Source organism: Choloepus didactylus, chromosome 14 (assembly GCF_015220235.1).
Source record: "Choloepus didactylus isolate mChoDid1 chromosome 14, mChoDid1.pri, whole genome shotgun sequence".
Taxonomy (NCBI): Eukaryota; Metazoa; Chordata; class Mammalia; order Pilosa; family Megalonychidae; genus Choloepus; species Choloepus didactylus.
In genome coordinates, this window is record NC_051320.1 from 98,423,161 (window position 1) to 98,441,581 (window position 18,421).

Genomic DNA, 18,421 nt, shown 5'->3' on the forward strand with positions numbered 1-18,421 from the left:
CCTTCAAATTTGAGGGAGAGCTTAAATTTTTCACAGACAAACAAATGCTGAGAGAATTTGCTAACAAGAGACCTGCCCTACTGGAGATACTAAAGGGAGCCCTACAGACAGAGAAACAAAGACAGGACAGAGAGACTTGGAGAAAGGTTCAGTACTAAAGAGATTCGGTATGGGTACATTAAAGGATATTAATAGAGAGAGGGGAAAAATATATATGACAAACATAAACCAAAGGATAAGATGGCTGATTCAAGAAATGCCTTCACGGTTATAACATTGAATGTAAATGGATTAAACTCCCCAATTAAAAGATATAGATTCGCAGAATGGATCAAAAACAATGAACCATCAATATGTTGCATACAAGAGACTCATCTTAGACACAGGGACACAAAGAAATTGAAAGTGAAAGGATGGAAAAAAATATTTCATGCAAGCTACAGCCAAAAGAAAGCAGGTGTAGCAATATTAATCTCAGATAAAATAGACTTTAAATGCAGGGATGTTTTGAGAAACAAAGAAGGCCACTACATACTAATAAAAGGGGCAATTCAACAAGAAGAAATAACAATCATAAATGTCTATGCACCCAATCAAGGTGCTACAAAATACATGAGAGAAACACTGGCAAAACTAAAGGAAGCAATTGATGTTTCCACAATAATTGTGGGAGACTTCAACACATCACTCTCTCCTATAGATAGATCAATCAGACAGAGGACCAATAAGGAAATTGAAAACCTAAACAATCTGATAAATGAATTAGATTTAACAGACATATACAGAACATTACATCCCAAATCACCAGGATACACATACTTTCTAGTGCTCACGGAACTTTCTCCAGAATAGATCATATGCTGGGACATAAAACAAGCCTCAGTAAATTTAAAAAGATTGAAATTATTCAAAGCACATTCTCTGACCACAATGGAATACAATTAGAAGTCAATAACCATCAGAGACTTAGAAAATTCACAAATACCTGGAGGTTAAACAACACACTCCTAAACAATCAGTGGGTTAAAGAAGAAATAGCAAGAGAAATTGCTAAATATATAGAGATGAATGAAAATGAGAACACAACATACCAAAACCTATGGGATGCAGCAAAAGCAGTGCTGAGGGGGAAATTTATAGCACTAAACGCATATATTAAAAAGGAAGAAAGAGCCAAAATCAAAGAACTAATGGATCAACTGAAGAAGCTAGAAAATGAACAGCAAACCAATCCCTAAACCAAGTAGAAGAAAAGAAATAACAAGGATTAAAGCAGAAATAAATGACATAGAGAACAAGAAAACAATAGAGACGATAAATATCACCAAAAGTTGGTTCTTTGAGAAGATCAACAAGATTGACAAGCCCCTAGCTAGACTGACAAAATCAAAAAGAGAGAAGACCCATATAAACAAAATAATGAATGAAAAAGGTGACATAACTGCAGATCCTGAAGAAATTAAAAAAATTATAAGAGGATACTATGAACAACTGTATGGCAACAAACTGGATAATGTAGAGGAAATGGACAATTTCCTGGAATCATATGAACAACCTAGACTGACCAGAGAAGAAATAGAAGACCTCTATCAACCCATCACAAGCAAAGAGATCCAATCCGTCATCAAAAATCTTCCCACAAATAAATGCCCAGGGCCAGATGGCTTCACAGGGGAATTCTACCAAACTTTCCAGAAAGAACTGACACCAATCTTACTCAAACTCTTTCAAAACATTGAAGAAAATGGAACACTACCTAACTCATTTTATGAAGCTAACATCAATCTAATACCAAAACCAGGCAAAGATGCTACAAAAAAGGAAAACTACCGGCCAATCTCCCTAATGAATATAGATGCAAAAATCCTCAACAAAATACTTGCAAATCAAATCCAAAGACACATTAAAAAAATCATACACCATGACCAAGTGGGGTTCATTCCAGGCATGCAAGGATGGTTCAACATAAGAAAATCAATCGATGTATTACAACACATTAAAAATTCAAAAGGGAAAAATCAAATGATCATCTCAATAGATGCTGAAAAGGCATTTGACAAAATCCAACATCGCTTTTTGATAAAAACACTTCAAAAGGTAGGAATTGAAGGAAACTTCCTCAACATGATAAAGAGCATATATGAAAAACCCACAGCCAGCATAGTACTCAATGGTGAGAGACTGAAAGCCTTCCCTCTAAGATCAGGAACAAGACAAGGATGTCCGCTGTCACCACTGTTATTCAACATTGTGCTGGAAGTGCTAACCAGGGCAATCCGGCAAGACAAAGAAATAAAAGGCATCCAAATTGGAAAAGAAGAAGTAAAACTGTCATTGTTTACAGATGATATGATCTTATATCTGGAAAACCCTGAGAAATCGACGATACAGCTACTAGAGCTAATAAACAAATTTAGCAAAGTAGCAGGATACAAGATTAATGCGCATAAGTCAGCAATGTTTCTATATGCTAGAAATGAACAAACTGAAGAGACACTCAAGAAAAAGATACCATTTTCAATAGCAACTAAAAAAATCAAGTACCTTGGAATAAACTTAACCAAAGATGTAAAAGACCTATACAAAGAAAACTACGTAACTCTACTAAAAGAAATAGAAGTGGACCTTAAAAAATGGAAAAATATTCCATGTTCATGGATAGGAAGGCTAAATGTCATTAAGATGTCAATTCTACCCAAACTCATCTACAGATTCGATGCAATCCCAATCAAAATTCCAACAACCTACTTTGCAGACTTGGAAAAGCTAGTTATCAAATTTATTTGGAAAGGGAAGATGCCTCGAATTGCTAAAGACACTCTAAAAAAGAAAAACGAAGTGGAAGGACTTACACTCCCTGACTTTGAAGCTTATTATAAAGCCACAGTTGTCAAAACAGCATGGTAGTGGCACAAAGATAGACATATAGATCAATGGAATCGAATTGAGAATTCGGAGATAGACCCTCAGATCTATGGCCGACTGATCTTTGATAAGGCCCCCAAAGTCACTAAACTGAGTCATAATGGTCTATTCAACAAATGGGGCTGGGAGAGTTGGATATCCATATCCAAAAGAATGAAAGAGGACCCCTACCTCATACCCTACACAAAAATTAACTCAAAATGGATGAAAGATCTCAATATAAAAGAAAGTACCATAAAACTCCTAGAAGATAATGTAGGAAAACATCTTCAAGACTTTGTGTTAGGCGGCCACTTCCTAGACTTTACACCCAAAGCACAAGCAACAAAAGAAAAAATAGATAAATGGGAACTCCTCAAGCTTAGAAGTTTCTGCACCTCAAAGGAATTTCTCAAAAAGGTAAAGAGGCAGCCAACTCAATGGGAAAACATTTTTGGAAACCATGTATCTGACAAAAGACTGATATCTTGCATATACAAAGAAATCCTACAACTCAATGACAATAGTACAGACAGCCCAATTATAAAATGGGCAAAAGATATGAAAAGACAGTTCTCTGAAGAGGAAATACAAATGGCCAAGAAACACATGAAAAAATGTTCAGCTTCACTAGCTATTAGAGAGATGCAAATTAAGACCACAATGAGATACCATCTAACACCGATTAGAATGGCTGCCATTAAACAAACAGGAAACTACAAATGCTGGAGGGGATGTGGAGAAATTGGAACTCTTATTCATTGTTGGTGGGACTGTATAATGGTTCAGCCACTCTGGAAGTCAGTCTGGCAGTTCCTTAGAAAACTAGAAATAAAGTTACCATTCAATCCAGCGATTGCGCTTCTCGGTATATACCCGGAAGATCGGAAAGCAGTGACACGAGCAGATATCTGCACGCCAATGTTCATAGCAGCATTATTCACAATTGCCAAGAGATGGAAACAACCCAAATGTCCTTCAACAGATGAGTGGATAAATAAAATGTGGTATATACACACGATGGAATACTACGCGGCAGTAAGAAGGAACGATCTCATGAAACATATGACAACATGGATGAACCTTGAAGACATAATGCTGAGCGAAATAAGCCAGGCACAGAAAGAGAAATATTATATGCTACCACCAGTGTGAACTTTGAAAAATGTAAAACGAATGGTTTATAATGTAGAATGTAGGGGAACTAGCAATAGAGAGCAATTAAGGAAGGGGGAACAGTAATCCAAGAAGAACAGATATGCTATTTAACGTTCTGGGGATGCCCAGGAATGATTATGGTCTATTAATTTCTGATGCATATAGCAGGAACAAGTTCACAGAAATGTTGCTATATTATGTAACTTTCTTGGGGTAAAGTAGGAACAGGTTGGAAGTAAAGCAGTTAGGTTAGTTGTCTTTTTCTTACTCCGTTGTTATGGTCTTTTTGAAATGTTCTTTTATTGTATGTTTTTCTTTTTTGTTTTTTTTTTGTTGTTGTTGTTTGTTTGTTTGTTTTCCATACAGTTGATTTAAAAAGGAAGAAAAGGTTAAAAAAAAAAAGGAAAAAAATATGTAGTGCCCCCTTGAGGAGCATGTGGAGAATGCAGGGGTATTGGCCTACCCCACCTCAGTGGTTGCTAACATGACCACAGACATAGGGAACTGGTGGTTTGATGGGTTGAGCCCTCTACCGTAGGTTTTACCTTTGGGAAGACCGTTGCTGCAAAGGAGAGGCTAGGCCTCCCTATAATTGTGCCTAAGAGCCTCCTCCCGAATGCCTCTTTGTTGCTCAGATGTGGCCCTCTCTCTCTAGCTAAGCCAACTTGAAAGGTGAAATCACTGCCCTCCCCCCTACGTGGGATCAGACACCCAGGGGAGTGAATCTCACTGGCAACGTGGAATATGACTCCCGGGGAGGAATGTAGACCCAGCATCATGGGACGGAGAACATCTTCTTGACCAAAAGAGGGATGTGAAAGGAAATGAAATAAGCTTCAGTGGCAGAGAGATTCCAAAAGGAGCCGAGAGGTCACTCTGGTGGGCACTCTTACGCACACTTTAGACAACCCTTTTTAGGTTCTAAAGAATTGGGGTAGCTGGTGGTGGATACCTGAAACTATCAAACTACAACCCAGAACCCATGAATCTCAAAGACAATTGTATAAAAATGTAGCTTATGAGGGGTGACAATGGGATTGGGAAAACCATAAGGACCACACTCCCCTTTGTCTAATTTATGGATGGATGAGTAGAAAAATAGGGGAAGGAAACAAACAGACAAAGGTACCCAGTGTTCTTTTTTACTTCAATTGCTCTTTTTTACTTTAATTATTATTCTTGTTATTTTTGTGTGTGTGCTAAAGAAGGTGTCAGGGATTGATTTAGGTGATGAATGTACAACTACGTAATGGTACTGTGAACAATCGAATGTACGATTTGTTTTGTATGACTGCATGGTATGTGAATATATCTCAATAAAATGAAGATTAAAAAAAAAAAAGAGAGAGAGAGATAGCACAATCTTCCTAGAAGAAAATATAGGGAAACATCTTTAAGACCTAATAAAGAAGGTAGCTTCTTAGACCTTACACCCAAAGCTCAAGCAACAAAAGAAAAAATAGATAAATAGGAGCTCCTCAAAATCAAAAGCTTCTGGGCCTCAAAAGACTTTGTCAAAATGATGAAGAGGCAGCCAACTCAATGGGAGAAAATATTTGGAAACCATACATCTGATAAGAGACCGATATCCTGCATATATAAAGAAACCGTACAACTCAACAACAAGAATACAAACAGCCCAATTATAAAATGGACAAAAGATATGAAAAGGTATTTTTCTGAAGAGGAAACACAAATGGCTGAAAAACACATGAAGAAATATTCATCTTCACGAGCTATTAGGGAAATGCAAATTAAAACCACAATGACGTACCATCTCACACCAACAACAATGGCTGCCATTAAACAAACAGGAAACAATAAATGCTGGAGAGGATGTAGAGAAATTGGAACTCTTATTCATGGTTGGTGGAATCATGTATAATGGTACAGCTGCTGTGGAAGACAGTTTGGCGGTTTCTCAGAAAACTAGATACAGAATTACCCTACGATACAGCAATTCCACTTCTGGATATATACCAAGAAGATCTGAAAGCAGTGACACGAACAGACACTTGTATGCCAGTGTTCCTAGCAGCATTATGCACAATTTCCAAGAGACGGAAACAATCCAAACATCCTTCAACAGAGGAGTGGATAAACAAAATGTAGTATATACATATGATGGAATATTATGTAGCAGTAAGAAGGAACAAGGTCCTGAAACATATGGCAACATGGATGAACCCTGAAGATACAATGCTGAGTGAAATAAGTCAGACACAAAAGGAGAGAGATTATATGTTACCACGTCTATGAACTCCCTGAACAATGTAAAATCAGTGTCTTATGATATAGAATATTGGGGACCTAGTGATAGAAGTTAGTGGAGGGGGAATGATAATCTAATATGTTCAGACGTGATAATGATGAATTCAAAAGTATGGGAATGGATTCCACGTCCAAGATGGCCGCAGTCGGATTCTAACATTTTCAGAGAACCTTCTGAAAAGACCAAGTCTACTTCAATAAATGAAGGAGAATAAAGAAAATTCAAGCCCTTCAGTAGCTTCAGCAAACCTGGACCACACAAAACCATGTTGGTACTGGGATAAGAAAGACTTGGCTCACACACCCTCACAAATAGAAGGACTTGATCCAGCCACTGAGGCCCGCTACCGCCGAGAGGGGGCTCAGTTCATCTTTGATGTGGGCACACGTTTGGGGCTACATTATGATACCCTGGCAACTGGAATAATTTATTTTCATCGCTTCTATATGTTTCATTCCTTCAAGCAATTCCCAAGATATGTGACAGGAGCTTGTTGTCTCTTTTTGGCTGGGAAAGTAGAAGAAACACCAAAAAAATGTAAAGATATCATCAAAACAGCTCGTGGTTTGCTAAATGATGTACAGTTTGGCCAGTTTGGAGATGACCCAAAGGAAGAAGTCATGGTTTTGGAGAGAATCTTACTACAGACAATAAAGTTTGATTTACAGGTGGAACATCCATACCAATTCCTACTCAAATATGCAAAACAACTCAAAGGTGATAAAAACAAAATTCAAAAGTTGGTTCAAATGGCATGGACATTTGTAAATGACAGTCTGTGCACCACCTTATCACTGCAGTGGGAACCAGAGATCATTGCAGTGGCAGTGATGTATCTCGCAGGACGTTTGTGCAAATTTGAAATACAGGAGTGGAACCTCCAAACCCATGTACAGGAGATGGTGGGAGCAGTTTGTTCAAGATGTCCCTGTTGATATTTTGGAAGACATCTGCCACCAAATCCTGGATCTTTGCTCGCAAGGGAAACAACAGATGCCTCATCACAGCCCCCATCAGCTCCAGCAGCCCCCTTCTCTTCAGCCTCCACCACAAGTGCCACAAGTACAACAGTCACACCAGTCCCAAGGCCCCGAGCCTCCCCAGCCCCCGCCGAAGGACTCCCAGCAGTCAGCCCCGCAGCAGCAGCAAGCCACACAGCAGCCGGAGAAGCCGTCTCCACAGCCCAGTCCTCCCAGACAGGTTAAACGGGCCGTGGTTGTTTCTCCCAGAGAAGAGAACAAAGCAGCAGAACCACCACCACCAAAAATTCCCAAAATCGAGACCACTCACCCGCCAGTGCCTCCGGCCCACCCCCCTCCAGACCGGAAGCCTCCTCTCGCAGCTGCCTTAGGCGAGGCTGAGCCCCCAGGCCCCGTGGACACCCGCGACCTCTCCAAAGTCCAGATCCCCTCTCCAGCCCACCCGGCCCCGGTGCACCAGCCACCGCCCCTCCCTCACCGGCCCCCCCTCCACCCCCCTCCAGCTACATGACGGGGATGTCCACCACCAGCTCCTACATGTCCGGAGAGGGCTACCAGAACCTGCAGTCCCTGATGAAGACTGAGGGCCCCACCTACGGCCCACCCACACACCTGCCCTACCACCCCCACGTCTACCCCCCCAACCCACCCCCACCGCCCGTGCCCCCTCCGCCAGCCTCCTTCCCCCCACCCACCATCCCGCCTCCCACTCCCGGCTACCCCCACCTCCACCCACCTACAACCCTAACTTCCCACCCCCTCCCCCACGCCTGCCCCCCACTCATGCAGTCCCACCACACCCTCCTCCAGGCTTGGGCCTGCCGCCGGCGAGCTGCCCACCTCCGGCCGTGCCCCCCGGAGGACAGCCGCCCGTGCCGCCCCCCATCCCCCCTCCTGGCATGCCTCCAGTGGGGGGCCTGGGGCGGGCAGCCTGGATGAGATAACATGACGCCTTTTTTTTTTCACCCCCTTTTTTTTTTAAACAAAAGTTTTTCTGATCAACTGGAGTAGTTTAAGTGGGTAAAGCAGCAGGGTACCTTGTAAAATGCTTGACAGTTGCAGTTTGGAAAGAAAGGGACCGTGGAATGAAATTGGGGTGGCCGTGCACATCTGGGGAACGGGCAGCCTGACTGCACACGCCCCTCCAGCTGAGGCCGGGGCGTCCCGCACTGGCTGCTTCACTCTGGTGACCGGGAAGGTTCACCAGCCCGACTGGCTCAGTCGATTGCTGCGGTAAGGAGCGACTTCCCTTCTGGAAATCCGTGCCTGTTTTCCCTGGAAAGGCAGTTCCATCTGAAGTCAGGCTGCTAACGTGTTCATGCAGTGAGGTTCTCCCGTGACACCCAGGAGGCCAGAAGAACCACTTTTCTGATTTCTAGGTATTTACATCCACTGTATTACAATTATTTTGAAGGGGTTGCCTTGTTGGGTGACGTTTTTTTCTCCAGGGAGAAGGGAAGAAATGTACTCGGAAAGTAATGTATGTTTACATTTGCAAATTCCTGTACATAGAGATATATTTTTTAAGTGTGACTGTGACAACATACTGTGAATTCCACCTTGGTTACAAACAAGACTCCTTCAGTCGGTTCTCCAAATAAAACCAATTCTGAACCTTCAAAAAAAAAAAAAAGTATGGGAATGGAGAGGGGTATGATTGTTTCTTCATGGGATTATAAGTATCCAAGCTCTATTGAAGGTGAATAGTATTGAAAGGGATTGTTTAAAGGCTTGTATCCCACAGATCAGCACTCAAATATAGATAGGTGCTTGCATTATATACCTCTAAGGTATGACACTAGTACAGAGAGTTGACAACAGAATGGTATATGGGAGAAATCTACCTATTGCATACTAGGGACTGTAATTAATAGGAATACCTTACTAGTACCACACAAATACTAGGGACAAATAATTAAGGGCTGAAAAGAGCTACAAGGTGTTTTGGGTCATGAGACTTGTTTAAAATGGAGAGTGATGAGGATTGTACAGTTGAGTGATGATAATGTGAGATATGGATGGATTATCATGGACATAACATGTGCTGTGTGAATTTAGGAACCCCCTACTTTATAAGTCAAGTCCACAATCTCCAGGCTTGCTCTTGTGAAACTTATGATTGTAAAGGGAGGCTGAACCCACCTATAATTATGCCTAGAAGTCACCTTCAGAGAACCTCTTCTGCTGCTCAGATGTGGACTTTCTCTCTCTAAGCTCAACTCTGCAAATACATTCATCACCCTCCCCCTGATGTGGGTCAGGACACCCCAGGTGAGTAAGTCTCCTTGGCAATGTGGGACATGGATTCCAGGAATGAGCCTGAGTCAAGAATGCCTTTTTGACCAAAAGGGGGGAAAGAAAGGCAACAAAATAAGGTTTCAGTGGCTAAGAGATTTCAAATACAGTCAAGAGGCTGTCCTGGAAGTTAATCCTACGCAAGCTTCACCTAGATATGCCAAATGGCCATGGTATGATAAGCCCAGATCCCTATCTGGGATTCTATAAGAATTTTTATTCTTCAGAAACTTAAATCCTCCAGAGAACCCCTATGCCAGCTAAGTCTCAAAACCCAGAGGCAATAGCCTCTTGGAGAACATTAACTAGATGTGTCCCCTTTTCCCATCATGTCGACACCCCTTTCCTACATGAGCAGGTTAGGGTGGTCGCTGCCTAGACATCCCTGAAGATCAGGAAAGTGGTTAAACTAGAGGAAGAGGAAGCAACAGACAACATGGACTTTAACAAAGGATTATGAATACTGAATCTCTGTATAATTTTCTTCTTCTTAGTTGCTATGGTATTAGCTAGAAGGAAAGAGTTGAAATGGTGGAACTGTAACCCATAGCATCCTTTGAAATTTGTTCTATAGCTACTTGTTAAATTGTAATTTGAAAGTTATCGCCTTTTTGCATATATGTTATATTTCACAATAAGGAAATAAACTATGGAACTGTAACTCATAACATTCTTTGAAATTTGCTCTCTAACTACTTGTTAAATTGCACTTGGAAAGTTATCACTTCTATGTATGTATGAAATATTCTACAATAAAAAATATATGATTAATAAATACGGAGTTCAAAGGACTAATACCTGGCACACTTATACACAATTTCGAGTAATCGCTGTTCTTGCCCTCCCTGTGGGCTTGTTTTTTCCCCTATAAATCCTATTCCTTATCATTTATGTTAGCCAGAATGTGTTTCTGTTGCTTTCAATTAAAAACAAACAAAAAACCCTTAACTAACTAATTATCCTAAGGAAATTTCAATTTCTGCTACCTGAAAGAAATGCATGATGGCATTTTTGTCTGATGGTTGGGATCCCAGTGTGCTGCGTGCCAAGCCAACAAATTTTTGCAGGATCTATATAAATGGAATCACTCCCAGTCTGGACTAAAAGGGACAGAAAAGGGACAGATTGAAGGAAGAACCACTTCAAAGGCAGAACCATGGAAGCTGAGGTCAGGAGTCAAGAAACCTTGGGCCAGCCCCGGCGTCGTGGGATTGAGGACATCTTCTTGACCAAAAGAAACCATGAGAAGAAGTCAACAGGATTAGCCTGGAGGGACACGGCTTCCGGGAGGGGCAGAGGCTGCAGGCGTCGGGGAGGAAAGGAAAACAGCACCTGCGAGTCTTGCAACTTGGGGGACACCTTGGGGTCGGGTCTGACCCGGAGCTGAGGAAAACCTGCGGGTCGCGGAGCTGCCTGGAGCCTGCTGTCTAGGAAGGGCCGTCGCCCCGAAGCGGGTCGGGGCTGCGCTCCCTGCGGGTGGACGGGGGAGGCCCACAGGGAGCCGGCGGGGCTGAGGCGTCCCCTCCGGGAGGAGGGCGGGCGAGGAGAGCCCCGGGAGAGCCGGTCTCAACCCCGGCGGCCTCGGTGCTGCAAGGCGACGGGCGCGGCTCCACCCCAGAGGCCCCGCCGAGCCCCATCACGCCCCAACCCTCCCAGAAAAAATCTGGTCCTGCCACTCAGCTTTTTTTTTTTTTCCTTTTTTCTAAATTCAGTTTTATCGAGATATATTCACATACCATACAGTCATCTGTGGTGTACAATCAACTGCTCCCAATACCATCATATAGTTGTGCATTCATCACCCCAATCTATTTTTTGAACATTTTTCTTATACCAGAAAAAATAAAAATAAGAATAAAAAATAAAAGTAAAGAAGAACACCCAAAACACCCCCCACCACCCTATTCTTCATTTAGTTTTTGTCCCCATGTTTCTACTCATCCCTCCATACACTGGATAAAGGGAACGTGATCTATAAGGCTTTCACAGTCACACTGTCACCCCTCGTAAGCTACAATTCTATACAATTGTCTTCAAGAGTCAGGGCTACTGGGTTGCAGTTGTACAGTTTCAGGTATTCACTTCTAGCTATTCCAATGCATTAAAACCTGAAAAGTGTTATCTATATAGTGTGTAAGAATGTCCATCAGGGTGACCTCTCGACTCCATTTGGAATCTCTCAGTCACTGAAACTTTATTTCGTTTCATTTTGCATCCCCTTTTTGGTCAAGATGTCCTCAATCCCACAATGCCGGGTCTGGCCCAAGGTTTCTTGACTCCTGACCTCAGCTTCCATGGTTTTGCCTTTGAAGTGGTTCTTCCTTCAATTTGTCCCTCTTTTGTCCCTTTTAGTCCAGACTGGGAGTGATTCCATTTATACGGATCCTGCAAAAATTTGTTGGCTGGGCATGCAGCACACTGGGGTCCTGAGGTCGCAGTTGACTTGTCTGGGGGGGGGAGGTGGCGGCCGGTTGCCAAATCCTAGGCTCTCAGGATTGCTTGGAGGGTACCGGCGGCGGGGGCTCTTTCCCGGAGGCGAGGGCGAGGCGGGGGACTGGGCCCAGTCCCCGGCGTAGGCGTGCAAAGTATGGAGGGCGGCGAGAAAGGAACAGGCGGGACACGGTTCTTTTAGGGTGAAGAAGCCAAGAGAGTTTATTAGGGGAGAGTACAAGCTTATATCGGGCGTTTAGAGGGCGGGGTAGCTGTAGAGGTTAAAGGCTTGGATTGGTTCTGAGAGGGCGCGGAGGTTGATTGAAAAGGGGCGAGAGTTGCTCCGGTAACGGTGTCTGGCAACAATGTATGCGCACTGGTGGTGATGGGAGTTGCACTGGCAACGGGGAGTGTCCGGGCAAGATAAGGGGGTGGGGAAAAGGCGGTTCCCTCCGGCAAGCCTCCCCTAACGGTGGTATTTTGGGTGAGGAAAAGGGGCCTGCCTCCGGCCTCACTTTCCCAGGCCCGGGGGGCTGTGGAGGGCGCTGTCGCCCGTGCCCACCACCCTCCCCAGGGGCTGATCAGGTCCCCCAGCCCAGGCCCGCCAAGTTGAAGCACGTAATCAGTGTCCCGCAGGGTCCCAACCATCAGACAACAGGACTTTCCACAGATCCTCCCTGGGTGCTGTATCTCCAATCCTGCTTTGTCCTGCAGTAACTGACTGGGTCCAGGTTTCATTAAATCCTCATGTGGAGCTGTAGCATCTGGGGTCTCACTTTCCACAAGCCCAGAATTTTCCAGACCACCAATTTCTGATTTCTTTTTACCCAAGAGTTCAGTTCTCAGCTTGTCCCTTTCCTCTCAGCTTGTCCCTTTCCTCTCACATTTTACTATAAGCTGAAAGGAGAAAACAGGCTGCATTTTCCACATTTAATTTGGAAATCTCTTCAGCTAAGTATCCCAGCTCATCATTTTCAAATTCTGCCTTCCATCCAACACCAGGACTCAATTTTGCCAAATTCTCTTTAAGACAAGGATGGTCCTTCTTCCAGTTTGCAATGACACATTCATCATTTCTGTCTTAAGGCCCCACTGGAAGTTTCTTTAGAGTCTATATTTCTACAAACAGTCTCTTCAAAGCAGTCTAGGCCTTTTCTATCAAGCTCCTCACAATTCTTCCAGAATCTTCCCCTTATCCATTTAAAAAGCTATTCCAACATGTTTGGTATTTGCAAACTCAGCAGCACCCCATTTCTCTGGTACCAAAATCTGTTCCAGTTTGCTAAAGCTGTCAAAATGCAATATACTAGAAACGGACTGACTTTTACAATGAGGGTTTATTAGTTCACAAATTTCTAGTTGTAAGGCCATGAAAGTGTCAGCTCGCAGCCTGCCCTACAGAATTTAGACTCATACATCCCCACAGTTGCATGAGACACCTTCATAAAATCTCATATTTACAGATATCTCCAGTTGGTTCTGTTTCCCTAGAGAGCCCTGACTAATACAGTAGAGTATTGTATCTCTTTTGTGCTTGGCTCTTTTCCCCAGCATACTAATTTTTGTCTTTTTTTCTTTTAGTGTACAGTTTTATGAATTTTAACAAATATATCTGTGTAACCACCACCACAAAACAATTTACTTTTGGATGTACTTTGAAAAGATCAGAAGTGACCTTACATACCTCACCCCCCCATCCCCCACCTGCACCTGTGCCCACCCTCAGCTTCCCCTCTCTCACCAGAGTTTAGCCCCTGCTGTGCACAGATGCCCCCACCCTGCCCACCCTGGCCTGTTGTCCAGCAGCTCCCCGTTTCCTCATGCTTCATTAATTCACCTCCTCTGCTGGGCCAGTCCCACGAGACGTCCACATACGGTTACCTCACCCATCTTTTCTCGGTCCCTCTCCAGCTACCACCCACATTTTTTGGCCCCACTTTGCAGCAAAAATTCTCAAATGAGTTGTCCCAAACTTTTATTCTTCCCCTCAGAATTGTTCTCTCCACACTCTCCCCATCCCAGCTGAGGGCAGTGCCCTCCCTTTTTCTCAGACTAAAGACTTCACTGTCACCTTGCTGCTCCCTCACCCCACTTTCAATCCTCCTCGAGGTCTGTCACTCTGGCTTCAGGAGACGCCCATTCCCCACCTCCTTCACTGCACTCGTCACGCGGCCAGTAGGACCGCACAGCCCCTGAGCAGGCTCTCTGCTTCCCTTTCAGTGGCCCCCCATGGCTTGTTGTCATCCTCAGCTAGAGTGATCCTTGCAAACATAACCCATGGGCCAGCTCTGCCAGGGAGCTCACAATCAGCAGGGGGAGTCAGCAGCCCAACAAAGACATGATTCAGGAAGTATCAGGGGCCACGATGTAGCCAAATGTTGGTGGCTGCTGTTATTGAAGTGGTAGTTGTCAGCTGAACTGCAAAGGGTGTGATGCTGAATTTCATGTGTCAACTTGGCCAGGCCATGGCGCCCAGTTATTTGCTGAAACACCAGTCTAGGCATTGCTGTGAAGGTATTTTGCAGATGTGATGAACATCTATAGTCAGTGGACTGTAAGTAAAGGGAGCGATCTCCCCTGATGTGGGTGGGCTTCATTCCATCTGGGGAAGGTTTTAAGAGGACAAACAAATTTCCCAGGGAAGAAAAAAAATTCTGCCTCAAAGCCTGCAGCCTAGAAATCCTGTCTGAATTCCCAGACTGCCTGCTCACCCCACAGAATATGGGCTTTCCAGCCTCTAAACCACATGAGCCAATTCCTAAATGTCATTAATTTGTCCATTTATGTTTACATCCTGTTGGTTCTGTTTCTCTGGAGAACCCTGACTGCTGCAAAGAGTGATGCCTGGGTGGAGACAACCTACTCAAGGTGTGTCCTCAGCTCTCTGTGGCTGGGTGGGTAAGAGCTGAGGGGTAAGAGGCCCTAGCTTGTCTCTCCCCTGAAGAGCTGGGCCCTCGTGGAAATGTGGAAATAGGACTGCAGACAGGCTGTGTTCTCTGGCCCTGGATTAAAAGTCTGGGTCCTCCCCAGCAGTTGTTTTCAATATACCCCTGGAACAGAGGAAACCTTTCCACGAGTGCACAGAGGCCGATGGAGGATCAACTGTGGGATGCCACGTGCCCAGTGTGTTCCCATGTGCCACCCTCTGTTCCACGCCCTTCTCCCACTTTACCTCTCCTTTGCTTTACTCTGGTCCCTTTCCCTGGAGGAGGAGCCACCCTGGTTATCAAAGCGTATAACAAAGGGAAAATTCAGAACTCGGGGGGGTTGGTTTTGAGTAAGGAAATGAATCCATTGGCTGGCGTGCTAGTTTGGAGCTGTTTTGTCCCCAGAAAAGGCCATGTTGTTTTAATCCATCCCTGTGGGTGCAGACCTGTTGTGGGTAGGAACTTTTGGTTCAACTGAGATGTGACCCAGCCCATTCAAGGTGAGTCTTAATCCTTTACTGGAGTCCTTTAAGAGAAGATAAAAGGCAGAGACATTTGGAGAGAGTTTAGAGAGAGAAATGCCCTGGAGATGCTAAGAGAGGACCCACATGTCAGATTCCAGAAAAAGAATCTAGTATGTAGAAGGAATTTATGACCTAGGGACCCCGCAGCTTATCTCAGAAAAACCAGGTGCACCATAAACTAAAGGATGAAGGCTGTTCAAGGCTGTCCCAGCCATGGCGGTGCCTCAACCCCCAGGAGGCGGATAAGGGAAGATCAGATACCCCCATAAGAAGAACAACCAGAAAGGCCTGCTCTCCCTAGTTAGATAACACAGCTACATTTCAAAGAAGAATAATGCGTCAGAACTCTAGCAACCAATCAGCCCAGAAATTGATAGGCACCCACCCAATCAAGGCACAGGACACACTCAGCAGACACCCTTCCCCCCAACACCCTCCCATCCCAACGTGGGTTTTTCCTTTAAAAAATGCTGCTCTCAGATAGAGAGCTGGAGCCATTTTCTTCCTTTCTTTTTGCTGGCTCCCACCTGCTTTCTTCCGCTAGTAAACCTTAAACTCTCTACTTAAACCATGACTCACTGCATTGTGTGGATTCTTCAACGACTCCAACCTAACACCACAGAGCCTCAGAGAGAAAGCCACTGGAATCAGAAGCTGCTAGTGGCAAAACCTGGGAGTGAAGGACCAGCAGACTCCAGCCATGTGCCTTGCTATCTGACAGAGGTGTCCCAGATGCCAGCTGCCTTTCTTCAGAGAAAGTAGCCTCTTGTTGATGCCTTAATTTGGACATTTTCATGGCCCTAGAATTGTAACTTTTGTAACTTAATAAATCCCCATTGTTAAAAGCCAACCCATTTCTGGTATATTGCATTCTGCCAGCTTTAGGAAACCAAAACAGCTGGGAAAGATCTGTGGTTGTGTAGATGAGGCAGTCCCAAATCTGTCCTCAGTGTGGCCAATGAAAATCACACCAAATGGGGCTGAGGAGGAAAAAAAAGTTTATTTACGCTGTTGGAAGGACAGGGGAATTTTCTTCCCCAATCAGCCTCCCAGAGGGATTTTTCAATTGGCTTTTATATCCTTCAGAGACAAAGAGAGATAATCACCTTAACAGGTAACAGAGGTCTAGAGAACTTCAGTAGTTTTATCTCAGTTATTTCCTACTTCCTTAAGAATTTACATCCTCTGTGACATCTGGGAAAGGTGCCTCCAGATCTTGGGAGATAGATGAAAGCTTATTCATACCTAGGTGCAGACTTTACATTTACACATTGCTCCTTTGTGAGACTAAGTGCTCACACGCAGAGCTTGCTTACATTTAATGGCTACTGTTACAATTTCCAGCTTGCTTTCAGTTTTAAGATTACATTTAAAAAGTTACTGTTGCAGATGTGGCCCTCTCTCTCTCTAACTGAGCCATCTCCACAGGTGAACTCGCTGCCCTCCCGCCTACGTGGGACCCGACTCCCAGGGGTGTAAATCTCCCTGGCAACGCAGAGTATGACTCCCGGGGATGAATGTGGACCCGGCATCGTGGGACTGAGAGTATCTTCTTGACCAAAAGGGGGATGCAAAATGAGACGAAATAGTTTCAGTGGCCGAGAGATTCCAAATGGAGTCGAGAGGTCACTCTGGTGGACATTCTTATGCACTATATAGATAACACCTCTTAGGCTTTAATGTATTGGAATAGCTAGAAGTAAATACCTGAAACTACCAAACTCCAACCCAGCAGTCTGGACTCCTGAAGACAATTATATAATAATGTAGATTACAAGGGGTGACAGTGTGATTGTGAAGACCTTGTGGATCACACCCCCTTTATCTAGTGTATGGATGAGTGGAGGAATGGGGATAAAAACTAAAGGACAAATGGGGTGGGATGGGGGGATGATTTGGGTGTTCTTTTTTCACTTTTATTTTTTATTCTTGTTCTGGTTCTTTCTGATGTAAGGAAAATGTTCAGAGACAGATTGTGGTGATGAACACATAACTATGTTATCATACTGTGGACAGTGGATTATATATCATGGATGATTGTATGGTGTGTGAATGTATTTCAATAAAACTGAATTTAATAAAAAAAAAGAAATTAAAAAAAAAGTTACTGTTGCAGTTGTAGATCTAATTAGAGGATTTGTAACTCTGCTTCCAACAAAATTAGGAAAGGACCTAATCAAGTGGTAACTGATAGATCATTAAGGAGTATGTTTGATAATAAATTGCTATGTGATTTTTTTTTTTTGCATGTAACACAGAAGTTAAACAATTGATTGCCATTTCTATAACAAAATTCCTCCTAATCCCATCAATTAATTTATGTGAACAATTTTCCCGGTGCTTATATGCAAACAGAAAAAACCTCCCATAAACAGGATTATAATTATTCTGAACCTTGACTTCTTCTAGCAATAAAATATATTCATCAGAGATACATGACCTTATTTGGTAAAAGCAGCTCATCCATTTCATTATGAGATAAAAATTTAGTTTTTTGGTTCATAATCATTTATTAAGTTTATAATTTAAATATTGTGCAATATATTTATATTGTTGTGTTTCTAGCAAGAATTGTAGTAACTCAATCCAAAAGGATGTTTTAAAAAATATTTAGAGGCCTATGATTACAGGAAGAAATTTAAAAAGTAAATTCTATTTTATATATATTTTTGTTGTAGAGACGTTATGATAGGGCAAGCAAGACAAGACTGTTAAGCAAATAAAAATATTACTTTAGGGCAAAATTTTGTGGGGGAAAACGGAAGGGAAAATGAGCTCACAGAGAGGTAAAGGACAGATATATTTTTAAAAATTTCCGACTGTTGACGAGGGGCCCAGTGTATTTTTAAAGTCATGTACTAAGTGACTATTGTATTGGGTACATTTTAAAGAGGAACGTAATGGTATTGTTTTTCATATTAAATATTTTGC

General features: G+C 43.3%; 1 protein-coding gene across 1 annotated transcript; it reads left to right on the forward strand.

Annotated features, from left to right (window-relative positions):
* Window positions 1-6,469: 6,469 nt before the first annotated feature.
* On the forward strand, window positions 6,470-8,258 carry LOC119509378 (cyclin-K-like). Its single transcript, XM_037803362.1, is given in 4 exon segments — window positions 6,470-7,209; window positions 7,211-7,793; window positions 7,796-8,029; window positions 8,032-8,258. Coding segments are annotated over 4 exon segments (1,719 nt in total). The 5' UTR covers window positions 6,470-6,534.
* The last annotated feature ends 10,163 nt before the right edge of the window (window positions 8,259-18,421 follow it).